The sequence below is a fragment of the Canis lupus genome, chromosome X (assembly GCF_011100685.1).
Source record: "Canis lupus familiaris isolate Mischka breed German Shepherd chromosome X, alternate assembly UU_Cfam_GSD_1.0, whole genome shotgun sequence".
Taxonomy (NCBI): domain Eukaryota; kingdom Metazoa; phylum Chordata; class Mammalia; order Carnivora; family Canidae; genus Canis; species Canis lupus.
Window position 1 is genome coordinate 88,413,567 of NC_049260.1, and position 27,143 is coordinate 88,440,709.

At 36.5% G+C, this 27,143-nt stretch overlaps 1 protein-coding gene across 1 annotated transcript in view; it reads right to left on the reverse strand.

Annotated features, from left to right (window-relative positions):
• Window positions 1-592: 592 nt before the first annotated feature.
• The window catches only part of IL13RA2 (interleukin 13 receptor subunit alpha 2), a 29,366-nt gene continuing 2,815 nt past the window's right edge, over window positions 593-27,143 (reverse strand). Inside the window, exons 2-10 of the mRNA NM_001003075.2 lie at window positions 26,312-26,435; window positions 24,266-24,417; window positions 22,920-23,073; window positions 22,259-22,379; window positions 18,866-19,050; window positions 17,621-17,766; window positions 16,138-16,282; window positions 1,517-1,632; window positions 593-736 (exon numbers count right to left, since the gene is read on the reverse strand). Coding sequence (NP_001003075.1) covers window positions 686-736; window positions 1,517-1,632; window positions 16,138-16,282; window positions 17,621-17,766; window positions 18,866-19,050; window positions 22,259-22,379; window positions 22,920-23,073; window positions 24,266-24,417; window positions 26,312-26,402 — 1,161 coding nt within the window. The 5' untranslated portion in view covers window positions 26,403-26,435 and the 3' untranslated portion in view covers window positions 593-685. The remainder of the gene's footprint in view (window positions 737-1,516; window positions 1,633-16,137; window positions 16,283-17,620; window positions 17,767-18,865; window positions 19,051-22,258; window positions 22,380-22,919; window positions 23,074-24,265; window positions 24,418-26,311; window positions 26,436-27,143) is intronic.

Below are 27,143 nucleotides of genomic sequence, written 5' to 3' on the forward strand. Positions count from 1 at the left end.
GGGATCCCGTAAAGCACGTTTAGACTATGAATGTGTCGAAAACTTCTTGCTTCTTATTAATCCTCTCTTCAGGTTACTTTTAAAGCCAAACAACTGGGCAGCCCAGGTGGCTCAGTGGTTTAGCGCCACCTTTAGCCCCAGGCGTGATTCTGGAGACCTGGGATCCAGTCCCACATTGGGTTCCCTGCATGGGGCCTGCTTCCCTCTCTGCCTGTGTCTCTGCCTCTCTCTCTCTCTCTCTCTCTCTCTCTCTGTGTCTCTCATGAATAAATAAATAAAATCTTTAATAAAAATAAAAATAAAGCCAAACAACTTTACTTATGGTGAATACATTCATCCCAAGTACAGTTTAAAAAAAAAATTAGAATCTCATCTTCTAAGAGTCAACAATATTTCTGGCTTAGTGCAAGTTATAAAATCACATTGTTCTATTAATACATCAGTGAATAGAACCAAACCCAACCCTTGACGTCTCTATGTGTAGCACTCTGACCATGTGTTTATGAGGAAAAAATCCTATTAATAGGATCCAGAAAATGTACTACTAGTTGAGGGTCTGAGTATTCTAAAGCCTATTTAAATACAACAATGCTTTTAAAATAAGATTTATTCAATATTTGAGGAAAAGCTTCAGTTTAATAAGACTCATATTTAACATCTGGCCATAAGACTGAAAGTTACTGAGTCAACAGAATGTGTCTTGATGAGAAAAGACTTCTTTTTTTGTATGAAAGATCTGAAATTAAAAAAGAGCTCCATTATTAAGAAATAGTCATTAATAACACAAACTATTTCGACTCAGATTAGTACCTCAGAGAAATAGATTTTTTAAAAGCATTCAAAAATAAAAAATAAAAAAGCACTCAGCAGAGAAATAAAGTGAAATATTTCATACATATTCAAATTTCTCTATCTTTAAAAGAGCTGGTATTAAGATATTTTTCACCAAGTCACAATTTCTCCTTAAAGCCCACCAATCCGTAGTGACTTTCATCTTCCGTTATTCTATAATATCTGTACAACTCAAATAGGAATCCTCTAAAAACAGCTCACAGTGCAGGTTATATTTTTTATGGATTCTATCTCCCCCAACTAGAGTATGAGCTCTTAGAGGGCAGGCACTATCTTTTTCAATTTTTGCGATTTTTCCTGTGATACACTAGTAATATATTTCAGTCTACATCCAGTCTAAGCCACTCTTTTCTTCCTCCCAATCCTGCTTTCCTCTTGTAACTCTTTCCTTATATTGTTCCCTAATCTAGAAGTAAATAGTGTTTCATATTCTAAAGCATTTGTTGTTCCTATATTTCAGAAAACGTAAATCCACCTCCAAATTTAGCTTTATAGGGTTAATTTTTTTAACTACTGTATTTTCTGAAGACATCAAAATCCATTCAACATCAATTGTACACCTACAGTTTACAGAAAAAATTATAAAACATAGGTCCATCAGTTCTAAATGCAGAACATTTTTTGTTAGCTACTATCTCAAACTAAACACTGTTATACAACTTACCGTTTTCAGTAAAGCCCTTTGCTTATACAAAAGCAGGCAAGTTATTACCAAAACAAATATTGAGACAAAAGCAAATGGTATCAAGAAAAATACTAAGGTTTCCTTCCATATGTCACCTAGGATTAAAAATCACAAAAAAGGGGGAAGGGTTAGATATTTACAATTATTTTTGAAACTGAATTTGTTTATAAATAAACCAGTAACTGGTAAAGAGCTGACCTAAAACTTGGTAACTTCTGCCATATTTGCTAGTGCATAGATACCATAGTTGTTTGCCTATAGCATTCCTTTCATTTGTGTACTTTGTATATAAAACAATTACCTTACTAAACTGTAACATCTCTCTTCATTTCACTTAGAAAAACAACTCCCCAAAGCTCAATTCTTATTTTCTGATATGATTTTATTTCAAATTTGACCTTGTGAAATTTCATAACAAAATGATGAAATATTAGTTAAGTGATTAAAGAAATAGGTCTTGTGTATCTCTTAACTCTTACTAAGTCAAAGGTTTATATTGTATCACATAAAGCTATATAGTGAGCAAGAGCTGGTGACAGGTAGCAGAATACATGATCAGAAAATTTGACACTTTGGTGTGGGGATTATTTTGAGCTGAGGGAATCGAAACCCAGCAAACTCAAGAAAAATGTTTACCTCTCCCTTAATTACATAAAAGAATTTAGATTTGGGAACCTGGTCTGAGAGAACTATTACCAGAGACAACTTTTAATGACCTATCTGTACGGCAGGGCAAACATCTAATTACAATAGTAGCTCCCCCATCCCCGACATACACACATTCTCATCCATGGTTTCAGTTATGCGTGGTCAACTATAGTCCAGAAGCAGATGATTCTCCTTCTGATGTACCATCAGAAGATCAATAGTAGCCTAATGCTATGTCATAATGCCTACATCATTCACCTCACTTTATCTCATCACTTAGGCATTTTATCATCTCACATCATCACAAAAAGAAGAGTGAGTATAAGGTATTTCAAAAGACCACATTCACATAGCTTTTATAACAGTTGTTATAACTGTTCTATTTGTTAGTTATTGCTATTAATTTCTTACTGTGCCTACTTATAAATTAAACTTTACCATAGACGATATAGGAAAAAACAATTTACATAGGGTTTTAGGCAACCACTGGGAGTTTTAGAACTTATCCCCTGTAGATAAGAGGGGGGACTACTGTACCAAACATCTCTTCTTATTGTTCTGTGAATTAATCTTTCTCCCCCTTTGAAGTCCCAGGCCCCAATCCTACTCCTTAGCTCATGATGGAATATAAGCCTCAACTGCCCTACTTGCCCTTAGGTCTCATATTTCCATGGGGCCCCTGTACCTATGAAATTAATTTTGTTTAATTGTTAATCTGTCTTATGTTATTTTAATTAGTAGAGCAGCCAAAGAATCTAGAAGAGTAAAAGGAACATTTTTCCTCCACAACAGTGGTGTATTCAGCAGGATAAACTTTAACTGACCAGTAAGAATTCTTATGTCAGTCTCCTGGATCTCTGCCTACAGTCTCATGAAAGCAAGAGTGGTGAGAGTCCTTTTCTTTTTCTAAATTTATTTTTTTTTAAGATTTTATTTATTTATTCATGAGAGACACAGAGAGAGAGGCAGAGACATAAGCAGAGGGAGAAGCAGGCTCCCTGCAGAGAACAACTGATATGGGACTCGATCCCAGGATCCTGGAATCATGACCTGAGCCAAAGGCAGATGCTCAACCACTGAGCCACTCAGGTGCCCCCTCTTTTTCTAAATTTAGATTAGCAGGAGAAAATATTTATGGAACAAGGTCCTTAGGTATAGTACATCTGGTAAAGATTTGATATTAGTACTTTTGGTTTCTATTGATCCTTTTCCTCTGTTTCCCTTTGTCCCTTTCTAGAACTTGAGAGCTTGGCTTTATGGCCAGTGAGGATATTCTGCCAACCAAAGAGTGTATGTACCAGTATGCATTTGGTAGACAGCTGTGACAGGCTGTGGATCTGAGCTGACTGGAATTAGGCCTAGGTCCACCTTAAAAACCAGAACTTAGGCTAAACTAGGTCTAGAGTGAGGTTTCTTTGTTTGACTCTGGCAGCTGTCAGGGGAATTTTGTCATAAGGGGTCTCAGCCCATGAGGGCCCTTTTGTCATTTCAACCTTCATGGTCTCATTGTGATAATAAAGGTCTCTGTTTTCTTAGGCTGGATCTTGTGAGGGCTGCATCTTTTGCACTCTCCTTTGGGGTACCTTACTGGTTTGAGTCACTTTTGAGATTAATAGATCCTACTTATCAATGGCCAGACAATGGATATTTTGAATTGGACTTCTAGATTGAAATATTTTTAGAGAGCACTCATCCTATTGACACCTGTGGAAAAACTCAATTAAAAATGGGACATAAAAAAATATAATGGCTAGCCTTAGGGATTCCCTTAACAAGATTAAGGAACAAAAATTAGAAAAAAAATTAAAAGTCTACATCTAGTGTAAATTCCCCTTTTCAAAATCTGGCTCCATTTGCCTAGTTCAGCTTCTCTTTTCTTATAACATATACAGAGAACACTCTTGCCTGATCTCCAGGACCAGGGTATATGGGTTACTTGTGTAAATGCTGAAAGATAGGAAGGGATTTTAGCAGAAGCACCCAAGAAGGGTGGTGGGGGTCCCTTTGCTATTCCTTATAATTCCCCCTACTTTCCAGGGATTTTTAATCAGGCTCTACCAGCTTCAGGTCTTTCCATACAATTTCCTTTCCAGGTATATTCTGGACCCTCATTACAAAGAATTCATGTCTCATGGACAGCAGCAAATCTTTTAAATTATAAAGCCCCTTTATCGCCACTTTCAGAAGATCATACCAATTTAGAGAGGAGTTGGAAAGATCAGTGGTCATTCAACCTGTCACTCACAAGGACCTTATTAGATGCTAAGGGGTATTCTTCCTACCCGTAGGTATATTGCAGTAAAAGACAAATCATGGGGCGCCTAGGTGGCTTAGTCAGTTGGGTATCTGCCTTCAGCTCAGGTCGTGATCTCAGGGTCCTGGGATCCTGCCCCAAATCAGGCTCTCTGCTCAGTGGGGAGTCTGCCTCTCCTCCTTCTGCCTCTTCCTCCACTTATGCACTTGCTCTCTCTCTTTCTCAAATAAATAAATCTTTTTAAAAAATTAAAAATAAGCGGTAAATCCTATGGCTCCCTGAGAAAACTGCCCCCCTCCAGAAGAAACAGATCAGAATTTCTCCTAGGCCTTCCTACAAATGATCAGCTGAAGGCCAATGTTCAGGGGCTGATAGAAGCAACAGGAGATGCTTCCCTCCAACCCCACAACAAAGGTGAATTGTTCCAAGTTTAAATAGTACACTCAGAAAGGCCTTTGCTTGAAAGCTTTATACAGACTTTACAAACGCCTTCTGCAAATTCTTCAACATCAACTCAAATGCCCTCACATCTGTCCTTAAAGGAGAGTTCCCGTATGGGCCCCTCCCAAAGTTCATGAGACTCTGAGGGATTTTCTGGTAAACTGCTACTACGTTATTCCCTTAAACAGCCAAGGGAAATGAAAACTAAAATTAATTAAAAACCTTGCCAAATACTGGAGCCTGCAAAGGGCATCCTGGGAAAACTGGCAGAAGCCAGCAAAGGGTGAGAATTCTTTACCAGAGTTAGCTCTCACAAATCTGTCCATAGTGCTCAATCAAGAGAGGAAAATGAAATTTCACATTGTCTCTTCCTTTCCAAATCCAGACCCATTGGTTATTGATCCTTTTTCTCCCGGAGATGGCTATATGCCTTCTTGCTTGTCTTGTTTTGTTTCCAAGAACCAAGCTTGGACTCCTGCCTGCTTGGGACATGCAGGTGGTTGATTCTTTCTTTTGGCTATCTTTGGGAGTGACTCTGGATCTTGGGAAGGTAGTAACCTTTGCATCCTCTTTGGGGCCCCTCTTATACTCAAGTGGGGGTTGTTAAGTACTGCCAGAAATACTGTTTGTCCTAGATGAAAACTGACAAGATATTCTAAAGAATTTTTTAGTAGATCAGAAGTTGGTCAGAAATTGAAAGCTGATATACAGAGCCTGAAAGAAATTTTTTTTAGGCCTCTTTCCCTAAGCTAAAATGAAATAATGCACCCAGAAAGAAAAACCTTCTGAAGCCTTTGTAAAAGGATTTACTAAACATTCCAAAGATCTCTGATATAAAAAAGACTGAAGATAAGGTACTTGAATGGGTGGACCAACCTATGATGTCACTTAGGCTACAATCCAATTCTTTGATAAGTTGAGAATAACTGTCTTTTCCTTACAAATCTTTACAAAACTAGAAATGCAGCTGTAGAGGTAGTTTAAAGTTCACTTATTCCTTCTTATCACTCTCCAAATTTCCTCCATTTCTAAAGGCTTGAAAGTATTGTAAAAATTCTGGCTTTAGGAAACCAAAGTCCTGTTAGAGGGACATGCATTCTTTCCCTGTGCCTTTGAGATGTAATTGTTAACTTTTATCTAGGTCATCTCTTTAAAGCACAAAATTCAGGGAGAAGTAATTCTTATCAGAAGAACACAAAAAGGGTAAGGTCATTTGAAACTTAGATGAATGCTTCTCACAAATATTAATTTGTATTATTGTACTTGACTCAATGGCAGTGATTTTTTAAATAGAAGCTAGAAGTTCTCTGTTTATGTCTGTCTGTATGCTTATGTGTGTTTATTTTTTTGAAGATTTATTTATTTTAAGGGGAGAGAGCCTGCACTCACAAGTGGGGGGAGGGGTAGAAGGAGAAGGAGAAGCAGACTTCCTGCTGAATGTGGAGCTCTACCAGGGTTTGATCCCAGGCCCCTGAGCTCATGACCTGCACAGGTCAGATGCTTAACTGACTGAGCCACCCAGGTGCCTCTGTTTATATGTGTTTATATATATGTATTGTATGGTATTTGTCTGCCTTTGAATAGTGCTGCCAAAATTACTTTGTAAAAGAATTCTATTTAATTGACATAAAGAAAATTAAACATTTATATAAACTGAAGTCTCAGAAATATAATAGAAACTAACCCAAATGAATTTCAGGTTTACATGAACTGGGAAAATACTTGGTATTAAATTTGTTGGTTTAATTAAAACAGGCATGTCTTTAGAGTTACAAGGATTAAACATAATACTTTTATTCTACCAAGGCTTATTAAACCTCAAAAGAGTTTATGTTATCTCTTACAAAATTTTTCAGCAAGAAAAAATAGCTTGGGATGATGTCTGACTTTGTTTAATGTCTCATCAAGTTTTTGTGAGTAATCAAAAAATAAGTTTTTGTGAGTAATCTAAACATAATGATTGAGAACAAGTGAATTAGATATTTATGAAATAAGAGGTTTTAGGTGAAATTTTTAGTTTCCCTAAATCTTTTTGGTAATCTAAAACCTTAAAGTTTTGCTAAGTTAAATGACCATAATATAGTCATAAAGATCATTTTTAAATAAGATAAAATGCTAAAACATTAATTACTGAACATAGGCTTATCTACTTCTTTCTTCCTTTTGTTAAAAAAAAAAAAGACAATAGGCTCAAAGTAGAGTCACTTGTGCTAAGCCCTGCACCAGCAAACTAAGACTTAATCTATAACTTAATTGCAATTTTAGCATTCTGTCAGGGACATGACCTTTATCCATTCAGTCTGGCACTACCTGATCAGCACTAGTAAGGTAAGTGATTGGTAAACCCTTGACCCCTTTCATTCCATAAAGGAAGGTGACCTTGCCTAAAATAATCCATGATTTTCCCCATTCTGCCTATAAAAGTCTTCCATTTCATACAGCCCCTCAGAGCTCCTTCCTATTTGCTAAGTGGGATGCTGCTCAATTTATAAATCTTACATAAAGCCAATTAGATCTTCAAATTTACACAGTTGAATTTTTATTTAAAACACTATTACATGGCAGCCCAGGTGGCTCAGTGGTTTAGCACCGCCTTCAGCCCAGGGTGTGATCCTGGAGACCCAGGATCAAGTCCCATATCGGGCTTCCTGCATGAAGCCTGCTTCTCCCTCTGCCTGTGTCTCTGCCTCTCTCTGTGTGTGTCTCATGAATAAATAAATAAAATCTTAAAAAAAAAACAAAACACTATTACAGGGGGATCCCTGGGTGGCTCAGCGGTTTAGCGCCCACCTTCCACCCAGGGCATGATCCTGGAATCCCGGGATCGAGTCCCACATCAGACTCCCTGCATGGAGCCTGCTTCTCCTTCTGCCTGTGTCTCTGCCTCTCTCTCTGTGTCTCTCATGAATAAATAAATAAAAATCTTTTAAAAATTAATTAAAAAAACATACTATTACAAAGAAACTAAGATACTTGAGTCTGTTGATAAACATGTCTTGTGTCATACTGAAAGACTATATTGGGAAGAAACATGTTTCTAGAAATTATGAAATGTATTCATAAAGTTTCCAATCTAAAGAATACTGGCATAACAGTTTACAATTGCTTACTTCTTAGTTTCACTATAAATTAAGATTTCTAAAGGTTAATTATTCTAATTAATTAATGTAATTAAAGCTTCTAGAGGGGCACCTGCATGGATCAGTGGTTGAGCATTTGCCTTTGGCTCAAGTCATGATCCTGGGGTCCTGGGATCGAGTCCCGCATCAGGCTCCCTGCAGGGTGCCTGCTTCTCCCTCTGTCTATGTCTTTGCCTTTCTCTCTGTGTTATCGCATAAATAAATAAAATCTTTAAATAAAAAATAGAGCTGCTAGAAATAATAAGGAAAATATCTCTGTATATAAGGAAAGTACAATATATATTTTTGGTAAGAGAGGTTATGAGGAATGGAGATGTATTTTTTGTTTAGGAAAAAGAAAGTAGTTTTATCCTAAAGTGAAACTGGTTGTTTCAGAAGAAGAAAGAAGAAAATAAAGAAGAAAATAAAATAAAGAAGAAAATTTGGAAGAAAGAAAGAGAAAAAGAATCCTACATTTTGTGCTCAAGTTAGCTAAAATAGAATTAATTTATTATAAGAGTTATAAAATGAAGCTTTAAAATCAGTAATGTACTTACATAAAACTGGAACTTAATTTTCTTTTATCTGTTAAAAGGACAAAATTTTCTTGGACTATTGGTCTTCTATTGATAAGAGATTGTCAAAGGTTTTTCCTTAACTTTTAAGTAGTCTGCCTAGAAAGTAAAGATTTTCTGTTTTATCAAAGTAATTTCCTGAGCTTCATGTCTGGTCTTTGACAGTTAAGAAAACTGAATCTCCTCAATACTGAAAGAGCAAAGTTTTACTAATAACCATGTAACCTTCTGTACTTGCCTTTGAAATCTTTTGTCACTTTGGTCAAATAAATAAATATTGTTTCATAGTGACATGTGATCCTTTTTTAGTCATGTCCAAACTTTTTTATATTTTTGACAAATTTCCTATAATCAAATTCCAAATGAAGTCCTTTTGACTTAGAACTTGGGTATTTTCTAGAGAGTCCCTGGAACATCTCAAAAGTTATGTTCTCTCTCCTTACAAAAAGCGAGATACCAAACTAATTAGGCTAGTTTGCTATGTTAAATTACATGGGAAGCATTGTCAAATAAGTGATGCTAAAGCTTCTTAGATTATATTTGTGTGGATATATTAGTAATATAAGTGTTTCAAAATTATGTGAAATTCCTAGAAATGTGGCATGTTTGGTATAATGATTGTTAGACATAATTCCAGTTACTGTCTTAAAATGTCTTAAAACCAAATTTCCTTGTCACTTCCATTGAAATGAATTTTCATCAGATCTTTAATAATAAGTATTTTTTAAAACTTTTTTTATTTACAGTTATTGTTTTACCCATACACTTTTGAAAAAGTGTTCAAAAGTATTTGAAAAGTACTATATCTTCAAAAAGATTTAAGGAAAGCACTTTTGACTTTAAGATCATAAAATTGAACAGAGTAAGAATTTCCAGAACTACTGAAAACCCTGGATTAAAGCAGAATGAGAATTAATCACATGGCATTCAGTGAAACTGATGAGGGTAATTATAATTTCTAAAATATTTTGTTTGAAACTTTGCTTTTTTTTTTTTTAATGGTTTCTTTTTCCAGATTTAAGGAAACTTTTTTCTCTTAAGTACCTACATCTTAGAGCAACTTGGTAAAGTGCATCTTTGTGAAGATGGAACAACTTTCCTCCCTACCTGATCCCTCCAGAATTTGGAGTGAGTATTCTTATTTCATGGCAATATTTGTTTAATAAGAAGCTGTTCTCCTTGTTAACAGGACACAACTGAAAAATTGGTTATATTACTAGGGCTTTGACTGGAATGTCATATTTGAGAGACATCTACATAGACTCAACCAGATATCACCAGTCTTCAGGAATTAAGGTGGGCTTTATGGGGGCAATAATTAAGCCCTTGGAAAAAATCAGCCTGGTGCCTTCTTGTCAGGTCACTTCCTGGCAGGATCGGGAACGTGAGAAAATCTGAGGAACCTCAAGAAGAGAGAAATTCACCCAAATCTATAGGTAGTGTAAGCCAAGTCTAATGACAAGAATTCAGCTTGGCTTCTTAGCCTTCAAAGGCTTTTAAAAATCCAATCTGAGATTCCCTATGAAAAGTTCCAGCAAAGCAGATTTAGGAGCCTATATCATCATCAATCACTATTCTTGTTGCACTTATGTAAATAATCAGGTCAAGTTTATTGAAACTAGATTTTGCAAACACATTTGTCTTACTATGGTTCTCTTTATAAACTGGAGTTGACTATGGAAAGGAAACTGTTTTAGTAATACACCTTTGTGGATATCAAATTATTGTACTGTTAATTACCTCTGAGGTTTTCTTTTCTATGTATAAAATGGGCTATATACTGAACTCTTCTAGTTTCCTTATATATATGGCTACAACCCTCCAAACTAAGATTTCCAAAGTTCTTCCACTCTTCTGACATGGAATCAATGAGAAGTAAAAAATCCCCTTTCTGGAAGCCATGCAAGCTAAAGCTAAACAACTTCATATAAACTTCAAAGAAATCACCACAACAGCTCATTTATAGACAATCTTTGTGCCTATAACAGTGTGGGCTACTGAGAAAGATCACTAGAGACATTCAAACTGCAAACTAGGAAAATCTATCAGACTGCCACTTCCTGCTCTTGGTCCATCTAAAGATGAGTTAAACAGTACATCTAGAAAACTTCTTGACTGGTTGGTTGCCTTCAGAAGTCAGGGTCCTGGGATCAAGCCCCACATCCCAACAGGCTCCCTGCTCAGTGGGGAGTCTGGGGCTCCCTCTGCCTCTCCCTCCCCCCTGTTCTCTCAAATAAATAAATAAAATCTTAAAAAACAAAGAAGTCAGAAACTGAAATCATAATCTGCCCCTATTACTAACCATTTTTGTTTGTTTCCACAGAAGTGCCTCTTCTTAAATACCTGATTGCTTGCATTATAGACCTAACTTCTGGAGCCTGCCCACATCACCAACTCTTAAAGTGAGACACAACTGCTTAATTAAACTGTCTCTGGGCTGAGAAACTTCTTAGGAAAGTTTCAAAGGCAAGACTGAAAAGGAGCAGAATACATGAACCAAAATGTGCCACTTTGGCATGTGGATTATTTTGAGCTGAAGACATTCAAGACCCAGCAGTCTTTAGAAAAAAAATTTACCTCTCTCTTAACTACCTAAAGAATTTAGATAGTGGGCCTGAGTCAGAGAGTCACTTTGGTCTATTACCAAAGAAACATTCATCTCAATGAACCATCTTCATGGTAGGGCAAATATCTAATTACCAAACAGCTGCTCTTCTTATTGTCCTGTGAGTTCTATTCCCCTTTGAAACTCCAGGCCCCTATCCCATTCCTTAGTTCATGATGGCATATAGTAAGCAGTGACTGCTCTACTTACCCTTGAGTCTCATATTCTTACAGGTTGCTGTACACAAAATTAGTTTTGCTTCTGTTGGTCTGTCTTGTGTCAAGTTAATTATTAGACCAGCCAAAGAACCTAGAAGGGTAGAAGAAAAATATTTCCTCCCCTACACTGGTCTTTATAAAAGTCCCTGTGTGACAAAGATAAACTCAAAATGGATGAAAGATCTAAATGTGAGACAAGATTCCATCAAAATCCTAGAGGAGAACACAGGCAACACCCTTTTTGAACTCAGACACAGTAACTTCTTGCAAGATACATCCACGAAGGCAAAAGAAACAAAAGCAAAAATGAACTATTGGGACTTCATCAAGATAAGAAGCTTTTGCACAGCAAAGGATACAGTCAACAAAACTAAAAGACAACCCACAGAATGGGAGAAGATATTTGCAAATGACCTATCAGATAAAGGGCTAGTTTCCAAGATCTATAAAGAACTTCTTAAACTCAACACCAAATAAACAAACGATCCAATCATGAAACGGGCAAAAGACTTGAAGAAAAATCTCACAGAGGAAGACATAGACATGGCCAACATGCCCATGAGAAAATGCTCTGCATCACTTGCCATCAGGGAAATACAAATCAAAACCACAATGAGATACCACGTCACACCAGTGAGAATGGGGAAAATTAACAAGGCAGGAAACCACAAATGTTGGAGAGGATGCGGAGCAAAGGGAACCCTCTTGCACTGTTGGTGGGAATGTGAACTGGTGCAGCCACTCTGGAAAACTGTGTGGAGGTTCCTCAAAGAGTTAAAAATAGACCTGCCCTACGACCCAGCAATTGCACTGTTGGGGATTTACCCCAAAGATACAGATGCAATGAAACGCAGGGACACCTGCACCCCGATGTTTCTAGCAGCAATGTCCACAATAGCCAAACTGTGGCTATTGATGGAGCCTCGGTGTCCATCGAAAGATAAATGGATAAAGAAGATGTGGGGATCCCTGGGTGGCGCAGCGGTTTGGCGCCTGCCTTTGGCCCAGGGCGTAATCCTGGAGACCCGGGATCGAATCCCACATCGGGCTCCTGGTGCATGGAGCCTGCTTCTCCCTCTGCCTGTGTCTCTGCCTCTCTCTCTCTCTCTGTGTGTGTGACTATCATAAATAAATAAAAATTTATAAAAAAAAAAAAAAGAAGATGTGGTTTAGGTATACAATGGAATATTACTCAGCCATTAGAAACGACAAATACCCACCATTTGCTTTGACGTGGATGGAACTGGAGGGTATTATGCTGAGTGAAGTAAGTCAATCGGAGAAGGACAAACATTATATGTTCTCATTCATTTGGGGAATATAAATAATAGTGAAAGGGAATATAAGGGAAGAGAAGAAATGTGTGGGAAATATCAGAAAGGGAGACAGAACATAAAGACTCCTAACTCTGGGAAACAAACTAGGGGTGGTGGAAGGGGAGGAGGGTGGGGGGTGGGGATGAGTGGGTGACGGGCACTGAGGGGGGCACTTGATGGGATTAGCACTGGGTGTTATTCTGTATGTTGGTAAATTGAACACCAATAAGAAATAAATGTATTAAAAAAATTTTAAAAATCATTTGAAAAAAAATTACTTAAGGAAAAATTTTTTTTAAAAAGTCCCTGTGTGAATAATGGAGCTAGTCTTTATTTATTTATTTTTTAAAGATTTTGTTTATTCATGAGAGATACACAGAGAGGCTGAGACACAGGCAGAGGGAAAAGCAGAAGCAGGCTCTCTGCAAGGAGCTTGATGTGGGACTCCATCCCAAAACCCTGGGATCAGCCCATGAGCCGAAGGCAGATGCTCAACCACTAAGCCACCCAGGTGTCCCAATGGAGTTGGTCTTTAAAGGTCATTTTTTTTTTAAGATTGTATTTATTTATTTATGAGAGACAGAGAGAGAGAGAGAGAGAGAGAGGCAGAGACACAGGCAGAGGGAGAAGCAGGCTCCATACAGGGAGCCTGATGTGGGACTCGATCCCGGGTCTCCAAGATCAGGCCCTGGACTGAAGGGGGCACTAAACCGCTGAGCCACCCAGGCTGCCCTAAAGGTCTTTTTTTTTTTTTTTTTAAGATTTTATTTATTTATTTGACACAGAGAGAGGGAGCAAGAGGTCCACTAGCAGTGGGGGTAGCAGGCTCCCTGCTAAACAAGGAGCTTGATACAGGGCTTCATCCCAGGACCCCAGGATCATGACATGAGCAGAAGGCAGACACTTAACCAACTGAGCCACCCAGGTTCCCGTAAAAGTCATGTTTTTAAAGTTGTCTAACATTTTAGAGACTAAATGAGATGAGGTTGTTTTTCTTTTCTTTCAGCATAAAGCATTAATGGTTCTTTTGCATTGCAAGAAATGAGCAATCATTAGACAAATTTAAAAAGTAGACAAGCCTTGTCCTTCCAAAACCAGTATCTTCCATTCATTTTGAAGGACTACAGAGCATCTTGAATCCGAGGTCCATTACCTACACTCAAACCTACCCTCAAATCCACCTTTTTCTTTGTCCTGTTCCCTTAGGATTTTTTCTTTTCTTTTTTTTTTTTTAAGATTTTATTTATTTATTCATGACAGAGAGAGAGAGAGGCAGAGACACAGGCAGAGGGAGAAGCAGGCTCCATGCAGGGAGCCCAATGTGGGACTCGATCCCGGGACTCCAGGATCACACCCCGGCCTGCAGGCAGCACTAAACCGCTGAACCACGGGGGCTGCCCAGGATCTTATTTTCTACTAAAAAATTAACAAATTCAAAAAAAAATAAATAAATAAAAAATAAAAAAATAAAAAATTAACAAATTCATATGTTCAGCTAAGATATGCAAGGATATAATCCAGAGAAATGACTAATACTGTAAGCTTTCTGGCATACAAAATTAACAGTGGGAAAGCAGGCTTCTTTCTGGAGGTTCAAGTTGCTTTCCCTACATGCAGAGTCAATCCTAAAGAAGATCTATTTTCATTTCCATAAAAAAGTATTGTCCTATATTTCTATTGCTTGAAACATCAATAAGGAAATCTCCTAAAGAGCTAAGAACTACATGTGTCTCAGGAAATTCTTTGTTCCTAATCTCAATGATTAAGAGTCTACCAAGAGATATCCCTCAGGGCAAAAGAAATCTCAGTCATCAATATTGCAGTTAAGATTGTATGTAATATACACTAAAGGATGTATTATTTTGAGCATGTGGCAAAAAACCGTATCCACTTTAAACTATGCACTGACTAATGATAAGATACAATTTAGGGCATGATTTTCTCAGTGTCAGTTCCAGAGTCTCCAATGCCTGAAAAAATCTGACACATATTAGGTGTTTTATAAATATTTGATGAATGAAAGAGAACGATATATTATATCGATATAATAGGGTAACAAACAGGGATTCTATTATAATGGAACAATAGGAAAAGAGATGAATGATTGACAGACACTAGTATCTATATGTATCTATATCCATATATGTATTTACAGATCTATATACCTAAAAGAGCAATGCTGAGTTAATTTCCTTCACTTTTGAACAATTATTAGTAATTTCTGTTGATAAAGCTAGTATGCTATAAAGCATAATAATATTTTGCATCGGGATCCCTGAGTGGCACAGCGGTTTGGCGCCTGCCTTTGGCCCAGGGCGCGATCCTAGAGACCCGGGATCAAATCCCACATCGGGCTCCTGGTGCATGGAGCCTGCTTCTCCCTCTGCCTATGTTTGCCTCTCAATCTCTCTCTCTCTCTCTCTCTCTCTCTCTGTGACTATCATAAATAAAGATTTTTTAAAAAAAAATTTTGCATCACTCTCAAGGCTTTTTTAGTTTATATTATTATTTAATTTATCTTTTTTTATCATAAGTCACTATTTTTAAATTTTATTTTCTTAAAGATTTTATTTATATGAGAGAGAGTGAGCATGAGCAAGGGGAGCAGCAGAGGGAGAAGCAGACTCCCCACTGAGTAGTGGGCCCAACATAAGGCTGGATCCAAGGACCCTGGGATCATGACCTGAGCTGAAGGCAGATGCTTAACCAACTGAGCCACCCAGGCACCCCATCATAAGTCACTTTAAATCAGAATTGGAAGTGAATGGAATATGTTTTTACTAATGATGGTATGTTAATTTTAAAAATGCACAGTACTACACATTCAAAAACAAGTTTATGATGACCCTATCCTTGCTTTAAGATTTCTGTTCTCTTGAGAATTCAGAGCCTAGAAAAATATTGAATAAAATGTGCTTCCCAAAAAAAGAACTAGCATATTCTCTTTACCAACAGCCAGAAAAATAAGAATGTTCATGAAACAACTATAAGATTCTTGGAGTCACCTAACTCTGGGAAACGAACTAGGAGTGGTGGAAGGGGAGGAGGGCGGGGGTGGGGGTGGGGGTGACTGGGTGGCACTGACGGAGGCACTTGAAGGGATGAGCACTGGGTGTTATTCTGTATGTTGGCAAATTGAACACCAATAAAAAATAAATTTATTATTAAAACAAAAAAGGTTCTTGGAGTCAGACGCGCTACCGTTGCGCCACGAGGCCTCTATGAGATTCTTAAATAAACTCGTTTACTCCTAGTTAAAACTGAATATTAGATTTTCTATAAATCTATTTTTGAGGTGCTTGCTAATTTATTTTCTATTTATAGACTATATGCAAGAGCATTTGATTTCCACAATTACAAAATATACTGAAAGAAAATAAATTTGCTAGCAAATAGCTATTTAGTTACTGTTCTTAACTCATACCTTTCCAGCATTGTTCATCACTCCACTCACTCCAGATTCCATCATCTGAGCAATAAATATTCACTTTACTTCTTACCAAAAAGCATAATTTTTGGCTTTCATTTGATGTTCTTGTGATTTGTATCTCATTCTCAACTGTGGTAGTCTGAAAACCAAGTGAAAAATAAGATGACATCATTTGATCTAATTGTAGCTAGATAGATCCCATTTGATTTGTCACTTTCATAGTGAATTTTGTTGCATAAAATATACATATCAAATGACTAGAAAGGTATATACCAAAATCTTGACAGTGATTATCTCTCTGTATGGTGGGGGGTTTTTTTCAGTTTTTTCTTCCCTTCCTTATCTATATTATAAATTTTTTCTATTATAATGGATAATGGATCACCTGTAGTAAAGGGCATGTGTGACAGGGCAAAATGCCTAGATGTCTTTAAGTGTTAATAATACCAGTATTTGGATTAGTGTTAAATTTCTCAGATTCCATAAACTGGAAAATGCCACATATACTGTTAACAAAAAGAGCCATCATGTGAATGATATTTCTATGGGAACTATAGAGTTCATACACATAAAGCCTTTTTTCCTCTTTATTCTTATTTTGATTTACTGCCACAAAAGCTGTGTAATAGTGCTCAGGGCTTAGCATGAAACTTCTTCAGATATGAGAATACACAAGGCTGAATGATCTTAATGGAGAAAAAAAAAATTGCTCAGTTTTGCTTTTCAAAGAACTGAACAGTGATTCTCATCCAAAATAACAGCTTCTCTTTTGTTGTAACTTCTTGGGAACCAGCATAATATAGTGGACCGGGAATAACTGGGTAATTTGTAAATCAATTCAGCTCCCAGTTTCCTCATCTGTATATGAAATTGATTAGAACTAATGGCTCACCTACATGTCTCCATCACTTCCTAAGTTGGAAATCAGTGAATAAAATTAACAAAAGCAATGTGGGGCTAAAGGCATCATCACAGTGTTGTCGCTGGGTGGTAATGAGTCTTTAATCATTACCTACCCCCCACCGCCAGCCCCTCTTCTGCATTATAAGCAATGCAAGTAGCCCTGTCAGAGCCTAATTCTGACCTGATGTTTGTTCCTCAAGAAGTGGTTTTCCTTTTTCTTTTCTTTTCTTCTCACCTAAGGCTTCATCAAATCCATCTCACACTTGCACTTGGCAACTTTAATTTATTGGCACATTATTAGAAACAAATGACAATATTATCTCTGAAGTCCTAATGTAGCTTTAAAATTGGTATCATTAATTATGCTTTCAGACTATAAGCAAGAATCTTTTTTTTGTCTCCTAAATTATATGGTTTTCTGGAAATTAAGATATATGTCATTCTATTCCTCATATAGATAGAAACTGATTTTGGTTCTCATGTTTGCTTATTTTATTAAAAAGGCTATGTTTAAAAAATAAAATTTAAAAAAGGTTATGTTTATGATTTCCCCAAATAAATGCAACGTTCATACCACCCAAGTAGTACCATCTTCTGTGAATTCAATTTCATAAATGAAACATTTGGCTGGAATGGGTCCTTTAGGCATGTTCCATTTCAGGTTAATTTCCTCTGAATTCTTCACAGTAAGACTAAGGTAGTCTGGTGGCATAGGTTTAACTAAAAAGCAAAAAGAAGCCATTTCAACATGGAAGTTATTAAGTTTAGCAGTAGCTATTATAAAAAGCTAGGAACACCTAGTAAGAGAAGCCTCTAAGATAAATAGAGTGGTTCAAAACCAAGATTAGTTTATTGAGAAACTTGGTTATTTTGGAAATTAAATTTTGATAAGTTACATATTCACAAATATTTAAGTCCAAGGGAAAAGTTAGAAGATCCAAATCATTACAGTCATTTTTCCACTTGCTTGCATTAGGAACAACTGTCACAACCATTACTACTACTATTTTATCAATAGCTAACTCTCATTTAAAGCTTATGATGTGTCAGGCACCAAACCAGGGATGTCACATAAACTCACTCATGTCTCACAAGAAACCTATGACGTATCCTCTATTATCCTCATTTTACTGATAAGGACATTGAAACAGACATTAAACATAACTTGCCCAAAGTCATACAGCTAGAAAGTGGTAAATCCAAGATTCAAATCCAGGTATAGCAGACTCTGAAACCTGTCATTATTATAACTGTTAGAACTAGGAACTCAGACTCAGAATATCCAACCATTTGCTTATTGAGATATCGGGATAAGTGATTCTATAATTGCTCCAACATTAACGCTAGACAAAAATACTTTATAGCAGACCAACTCTTTGAGGCTGTGGAATAAATTGTAAATTCTAAATAAAAATCCTAAAAAGACTTATTCTTCATTCAATTCCTTATTCCTGTACTTTTATTTTTTATTTTTTATTTTTTTAAAAGATTTTATTTATTAATCATGAGAGACACAGACAGAGAGGCAGAGACACAGGCAGAGGGAGAAGCAGGTTCCATGTAGGGAGCCTGACCTGGGACTTGATACCAGAACTCCAGGATCATGCCCCGAGCCAAACGCAGACGCTCAACCACTGAGCCACCCAGGCATCCCTCTGTACTTTTATTTTTAGTAAGAGTTTTTTCATATGCTCTTTTGGCCCTCATTTTTCTGGCTTTGCATTTCCACAAATTTTTCTATATCTCTGTCTCCATCTCTTCTCTTGCATGTGGTTGTGAATGGCCTAAACTAGAAACATCTTGAAGTTGTTGAACTCACCTATATTTTGAAGCTGAAAAATAAAATAGCTGGGTCTGATAGGCTGGGATTCTGATGACCCATTAACACAGATGTAGAAATCTTTATAGTCTGATGACTCCAAATAGGGAAACCTGCATCCCATATTTTTTCCATTAACCTTGATGTAATCAGTACACTCTGCTGAATGGTCCAAGCCCTCATACCTGTAAAAAGAGGTAAGAATTGTGCTTACCAATATCTTAAAGTATGATTGTATTTAATTTTCAATTATCTTAAGATACCAAGTGATTAAAAAAATTTAATAACATGCAACATTTATTGAGCACCAACTCTGTGCCAAATCCTATGTTATGTGCTAGGGATACAACAGTAAAGAAAGCAGACATAGTCCATGATTTCAAGGAGATTACGACCTGGTAGGAGTCTTTACAAAATATCAAAGACAGGGCATGTACTGCTCACAGGATTTGTGAATCAAAGAATAAGATTTCTATTAAGAAAAGTCGGGGTTTGTATAGATTATGGTCGGTGATACTGCCTTTTTTATATTGTACTGGAGAACTTATATTACAAGAAAGCAGAACTAGAAGCAGACTTACAAAATATTGTTATATTTAATAAAATGAATCAAAGTCCTCTGAAAATACAATACACATCAAGAGATAAGCCTCAGAAAAGCTAACAGAGGGGCCAAAAAGAAAAAGAGCTGTCTGGCAAGTAAATATCTAATTTCCCATTCTCCTAGACAAGAAATGTTGTCATATCATCAAAAGTTAACCTCTTTCCAGTAATAAAGTTAATGGGAATTATGGTGGATTTCTCTACTGATTTTCAAAACAAAATGCCTGGTTTATTCTCCTAAATTATAGCTTGCAATGCAAAACGTGACATCTATAAAAGCAGCCAAAATCCCTTTTGAAATTAGGCCAATCTAGCAGCTGATCAGGTGCTGATACAAATAGCCAGACTCTACTGAATTCACTGTATGCCAAATATTTCATTTGTCGTTTGTTTTTTCATCCCAAGTTGTTATTTATTGCATGAAGGGGGTGATAAAAGAGACTTTTATGATAGTGAAAATATAATTTTTAAAAAATTCAATAGCTGCCAGCAGTATACTGGTTCTAGAGAGAGAGAAGAAAACCCAAGTATTCTATAAAAAACTTTAATTGGCCTTTTCAGGTAGCCAACTATTTATTTTGGGCAGAGTTTGCAAAGTTATAGTCTCTTGGTTAGTTCACCTGATTAGAGTTTGGGAGACTTGAGGTCTAGGCTTGACTTCATCCAGATTTACTTTGTGCCAGTGGGAAGCCTCATAGTATCCTTATTTTCCAGTTTCTAAGATGTCAATATTTATCTCTCACTACTAAGATGAAGATAAAGCTATGTTAAATATGAACTACAATGTATAAGAGGGCAGATACTTTGTCTTATTCATACTTTTGGCCTTTTTATCTAGAACAGTGTCTGGCAGTTAATAATTGCTTAATATTTGTGGAATTATTGGACAAATAAATCAGACCATAGAAATAGACCCAGCCAATGCCAGATGAAGAAACTGAGACTCCAGAAAGGAAAACTGCTTGCCCAAGACCACTAAACTCAATGATGCCAGAGTAGCAATTAGAACCCAATTGGCATGTTTTATAATCTTGCCTTTTAAAAAACAGGTACCTGTTAACACTGGATCCTTTTTCTCAGGATTCTTAATAGCTTATACCTTAACACTTATATCTTATGATTTTTCTAAAAAAAAAAAAAATAGCCCTGATAATTTGGACCTGAAACACAAAGAGTAACACTTTGTCCTCTCTTGCTTTTTTTATGTTTAAATTCTGATACATATTTATCAATGTACCAATACTTTGATTTGTTTCATTAATTTAATGAATATTTTGTGATAATCTACTATGGACACAGCACAGCGTAGACAGTTAAGAGAAATGTAGGAAACAGTTCACACCCACCACTCTCTTAAAAATTTAAGGGAGCAGACAAAGCACACATATATGACAAAAATTTAAATGCCATCCAGAGAAGGAATTAAGAGCTATAATAAGTCATAGTTGAGAGAAAAACTGAAGAGAAGTTGATGTGATCAGTAAAGAGCTAATGAAATTGAATACCAGATGGGCCTTGAAAGGTGGGTAAGCATTGGTGAGAAGGCCAGAGGGCATTCCAGATAATGCACACAAAAGCATAAAAGATCATAACATGGGTGAGAAAAAAATGTAGTGATGGGTCTAAATGAAGTGGAACATTGCCACTGGTGATAGTAGAAGGTAATGTTGGAAAAGCAGTGATACAGTGAGGCAGAAATTTAAATGCCAAACTATATTTTATCCTGGAGGCAATGAATAGCCACTGGAAGTCTTTGAAATATGAAAATAGTGGGACACCTGGGTGGTTCAGTGGTTGAACATCTGCCTTTGGCTCAGGTCATGATCCTGGGGTCCTGGGACTGAGTCCCACATCAGGGTGACCACAGGGAGCCTGCTTCTTTCTCTGCCTATGTCTTTGACTCTCTCTGTGTCTCTCATGAATAAATAAATAAAAGCTTTAAAGAAAGAGAAAACAGCAACATAGGAAGATAAATCTGGTTACAGTGTGCAGAATGACTAGGAAGGGAAGAGACTGGAAGGAGAGACCATCATTTGGGAGATTATGCCAGGCAGTTATCCAGGTGTGGAATGAGGTGAGAGTACAGTAGAGTTCTTGTAGTACAGATGGGAAGTAAAACAGATGTGCAACCTTGCAAAAGAGTGTCAGAATGCAGTGATCAATGTAACCATGAAACAATGAAGAACTCGAGATAGAAGATTCAAATGGCTGTAAGTTTAAAAGTCTCAGTGATGGTTAAAAAAGGATAGGGAGGGGAGCCCGGGTGGCTCAGCAGTTTAGCGCTGCCTTCAGCCCAGCGCCTGATCTTGGAGACCCAGGATCGAGTCCCAAGTCAGGCTTCCTGCATGGAGCCTGCTTCTCCCTCTACCTGTGTCTCTGTCTCTCTTTCTCTCTGTGTGTCTCATCGATAAATAAATAAAATCTTAAAAAAAAAAAAAAAAAAAAAGGATAGGGAAACCAGGAAAAGGACCCAGTGTTAATAGGTACCTGTTTTTTAAAAGTCAAGAGTATAAAACATGCCAAAACTTTTTAGGTTATAATCCTATATATCTAAAGGATACAAAATTTAATCCAATGTTTCATTGCTTATATAACCCAGAGAATGCCATCCAGTGGCTACAGCCTAAACCTTATTACTCTCATTGAAAACCCCAAATACTTGTAAACAACCTTCATAATAAATACAATCCTGAAAAACAATAAGTTTAATTTAATGAAAATAGTTACTTATACTGTAAATTAACTTTTATAAATTTTTCTTAATAAGGAATTCTTAATAAAAATACTTACCAGTAAAACAACTGGTAATTGGTATCAAAATGGACACCCATGCCAGGTTTCCAAGAGCAGACTAAATATTGCCAGTTGTAATATACACAGTCCATATCTTGAATTTTAGTTTCCCGATTTCCTAAAGAATGAATGAACTGTGAATGCTTGAAAGGCATGGTGATGAATCATTTGGGAAATCACTATGCAATTTTAATTCATTTCTTTTGACCTCTCCATTTCATTTAGCAATCGATATAATCAGTAATATTCCAAAAGGAAATTGTTAGAAACCACTTCACTGGAATGGGGATGTAAAAATTTAAAAAAAGAAAAATGGGGCATGTAAAAATAAAAAATTAAAGGGTTCATTTAATGGTACTAGTGTAAGCATATGCAAAGGTACTAATTAATAATTCTAGGATGCTCTGAGCACTCACATACATATTTACTAATATGATCTCAAAACTGGGGACTATATTAACCTAAAAAGATGCAGGTTTTGCCAAATGTGTTTGCTGATTTAAAGGATTCAAAAAGGCCAGTCACCCACTCCTAAGAAGAATTCTATCTGTTGCCACACTTTCACCTATATGTACATTCTGGTATATAAGAGTTAAGGGCCTTATGTCCTGTATGGATTGTTCTGACAGTATTAAACATGAGAGAGCTTTATTTTAACCTTGTGGTGATGTCCAATAAGTAGTTTCTGCCCATGAACTTCTAACTTCTGATCCATTTGTGCATTGTGCTGGCAGAAGTGTGTTTATCTTTGCTTCAATACCTTTGTTAAGATCAAACCCATCTTTGTAATGTAGATTCTTGGTAATGATGGTCTGTTTTATAAGAAGATAAGACAAAGTCAAACTTATAAACAGTGACAGCATCATGAGCCACATTATTAGGGCTAAGAAGTCACCCTGAAATGTTTCCAATATCTAAGAAACTCCTAATGATTATCTGATACAATGTCCTAGATATATTCCTGGCAGAGCTCATTTCTGTGTATTATATCATTTGATGAGATCATCTGAATCTTAACACCTTATTCAAAATAACCCCAGGGGTGCCTGGATAGTTTAGTTAGTAGAGCATGCAACTGGATCTTGGGGTTGAGTTCAGCCCATGTTGGGTGTAGAGCCTACTTAAAAACAAACAAACAAGCATTGTTTATTAACAATGACAACAACAACAACAACAAACAAAATAAAAAATAACTCCAAAACATTCTGGAGAAGAAGAGTCTCTGTGGCAGGAACTTGAGCTGTAATGAACTTTATATAGATAATTTTCAGATACCATATGCATATTACATGACAAATGATCTAATCACATTTCAAATATCACTTGAACTCTTCAGTAATCATATACAGTAAAATCTTGGAGGTAACTGGAGAAAGTCAGACAAATTGCAAGCTTCCAGTGGACTATGATCATGTCATTATCCTTATATTCCTGATATCTGGCACAAAAAAATTGCTCAATAAATGTTGGATTTGAATTGTCTCTTGAAACTACCTAAGCTAAATTAGGAAGGTAACAGTATGCCTCATACAACAGAAATCTTTGAACAAACATGCTTCTTTTTGTAGTTAATAAGTCAATAAACTTTCATTGAACATTTATTATAATATATGCAAACAACTATGCTGTGTTCTGTGGGGCAAGTACAAAGATAAATAAGACTTAATTCCTACAAAGAAAATCTTATGGTCCATATATAAGACCCTTATATAAGACCCTTATACAGGTATTTAAGTGTAAAATACAATACAATGTCTAAATATTCTTCAGGTCCATATTCCATGGGACCATGTATTTTTTTCCTGTACTTCTCATGGTAGTCTTAATATTGAGTGGGGTGAAAATAGATGTAGCAGGATGCACAGGAGATAACAGCAGGCATGGCAGCTTGTTATTTCTTAATAATGGCTATTGAGATACAGGAATCAGAGTGGACACTGACATCAAAATTACAAGAAAGGTCCTAATAATCATACCAATATTGCAAGTGCATGCTTGACTTACCTTCCAGTTTTCACTATCAATGTTTCGGTATTTTAATTCATATTCTATTGTGCATTCCTTAAAATTATCCGGAAATAATGGAGGTTGCCATTGCAAAGAGAGATAACCTAAATATCCAGGGTCCACTATCTCAAAATCCTGAGGAGGATTAACTGAAATAAAATGAATAAAACATTTTTACTTTTTTCCTATATCTTGTGACAAAACTTGCTAAATCTAGTTTACTTTCATATGTCCAAGAGCTGTCAAATGGATAAATAAACTGCAGTACATCATCTATACAATGGAATATTATTCAGCCATAAGAAAGAATGAAGTACCGACTTATGCTACAACATGCAAACATTAAGCTAATTTGAAAGAAGCCAGTCAGAAAAGATACATAAGACTAATTTATATGAAATAGCCAGAATAGGCAAATCCATAGAGACAAAAGTGGCTGCCAGGGGCTGGAGGAAGGGAAGAATAACATGAACACTGAATTAATATTCAATATTCTTTTTTGGGAGTATGTAAATATTCTGGAATTAAGTAGTTAAGGGTGTTACACAAGTACACTGTTAAGATACTATAGACCACTGAACAGTACACTTTAAAAGGCTAGGTTTTATGTTATAGAAATCATATCAATAAAGCTGTTAAAAAGTCTATAATAGGGATGCCTGGGTGGCTCAGCGGTTAAGCGTCTGCCTTCCGCTCAGGGCGTGATTCCCAGGTCCTGGGATCAAGTCCCACATCAGGCTCCCCCTGCAGGGAGCTTGCTTCTCCCTCTGCCTATGTCTCTGCCTCTCTCTCTGTGTCTCTCATGAATTGAAAAAAAAAAAAAAAAAGTCTAGAATACTGCTACATGCAAATATGACTTTGCCTATCTAGGTACTAAGTTTTCACAGAAACAGGCAATTCAACATGCAGTTACCTCTGTGGTTATATAGATCAGAATTTGGCCTAGGATGGGAACACTTTATTACATAAATCTCTCTAATTGCAAGAACCAATCAGTATTAATTCAGTGTTTACTATATGTATATAACATCATGGCACACATACACACACAAATGGGATAGAAAACGTAAAATATGACTACTATAACTAAATGCCTTAAGAGTTAGAACAAGCAGATCTTGTTCCATTCTGAATCCTCTAATTAAAGTCCAAAGCTATCCCTAGAGTATGGCAAACCAGGGCCACTCTTTGGAAGAACTTAAGAAAAAGTGTCAGGCAGCTGAGCAGAGTGGCATCAGAAAAAAGCCCATATTATTTGGGAAGAGGGAGTAGTGTGTGGAAATGGCTCCCCCAATGGCTGGTTTAAAAAGCAAACAAATAAATAATTCTATAAACTTCCCTACTAGCAAATCTAATAGTACTATAGTTCTGCCTTCACGTTGCCTTTCTGCTAATAATTTCCTTTCGTTTCTGCCCAGTTATTCATCTTAATGCCTAATCTCATAATACTTATTGAGGTGAAGAAAAGAACCCACAAAAAGAAACTGTGGCACAAATTATGATTTGACATGGGACCCCCACCATGTATCAATAAAGAAAGTCTCTACTGAGGATAAAATGACAGTCTTATTGTTTCAACTCTTAGAGTTACGAATCTTTGTGAAATGTATTGTTCTGATTACCTTCTCCAAGAAGAAAAATTCATTAAACATGATTTAATAATTCTGTAGTTATTTTTAAATTTTACCTTAAATCTCTGTATATTTTTCCATATTTATCTTAAAGGCTAAGGATGGTAAATAAGGAAAGTTTCCAGTTAGTTGAGTATCAGGCAATGAGGTTTCATATAATTAACCTATTTCTTAGAAGACCATACAAAAAGGTATGGAAAAGTGTCTTTTAGTTTGGCTTTTATCCTGCAAAATGTTTGTTATCGTTAGTTAACCTTATACGTGAGGCTGACTAGTAAGAACGTATCTTGTGTGTATGGACTTCCTGAAATATTTCTAGTAACAATCCATCTACTTGTTATGTACTTCCACACGGTAGGTTGAAAAGACAATTAATATCCCAAATTTTAAAACTACTCCATTGTTAGCTTACCTTTTATCTCAGCATTTGAAAGCATAGAGCCAAATGCTGTGCAAACAAGCAGGGTATAGAGGAATCCGACATCCAAATGAATGAAAGCCATTCCTCCAAGATTCAATACTTTGAAGTTTCCACTCTAAAAAGGAAAAACAACATTTTAACTTCATCTTACTTCAAAATAACCAAATGATTAAATGTGTTTAAAAACACATTTGAAAAAAAAATAAAAATAAAAATAAAAACACATTTGGAAACTCTATGTTCTTTCTACCAGGAATTGGGGAAAACTGTGCCCCTTCGAACCATGGGGGGAGAAATCAGATTTAGAACCAATAAAATGGAAAGGGAGGATTCTAGGCTCATTTTTCTATAAGAGTAAAAAAAGAAAAGCAAAACAAACTTACAAGAAAACTCTTCATACCCACCCCACACAGAGAGACTTTTCCATACATTACATGCTACACCCAGGATAGGATGACTTCAAATAGCCTTCAGCCTGAAGACTGAGCCAGACCCACCAAAGTGTCCTTATTGGTTCACAGTGGGAGTTATGATATCATTAATCTCCATAGCAACCCTCTCCCCCAGCAACAAAGTAAATACGCTGATACGTATATTCTTTTCTGAAATTAAAAAGTATTTGAAAGTTATCTGACTACTAAGAAAGCATAGAACCTACACCCAAGCCTCAGATACCTCAAAACTTTGCTCCATTTCTTCATAAATATTAAACCACCATCCTCTACTCTTTATCTGTTCCACCCTTCCCTGCTTCCTGTATCAGTAAATAGCACCGAGACGCCTGGGTGGCTCAGGGGTTGAGGTCTGCCTTTGGCTCGGGTTG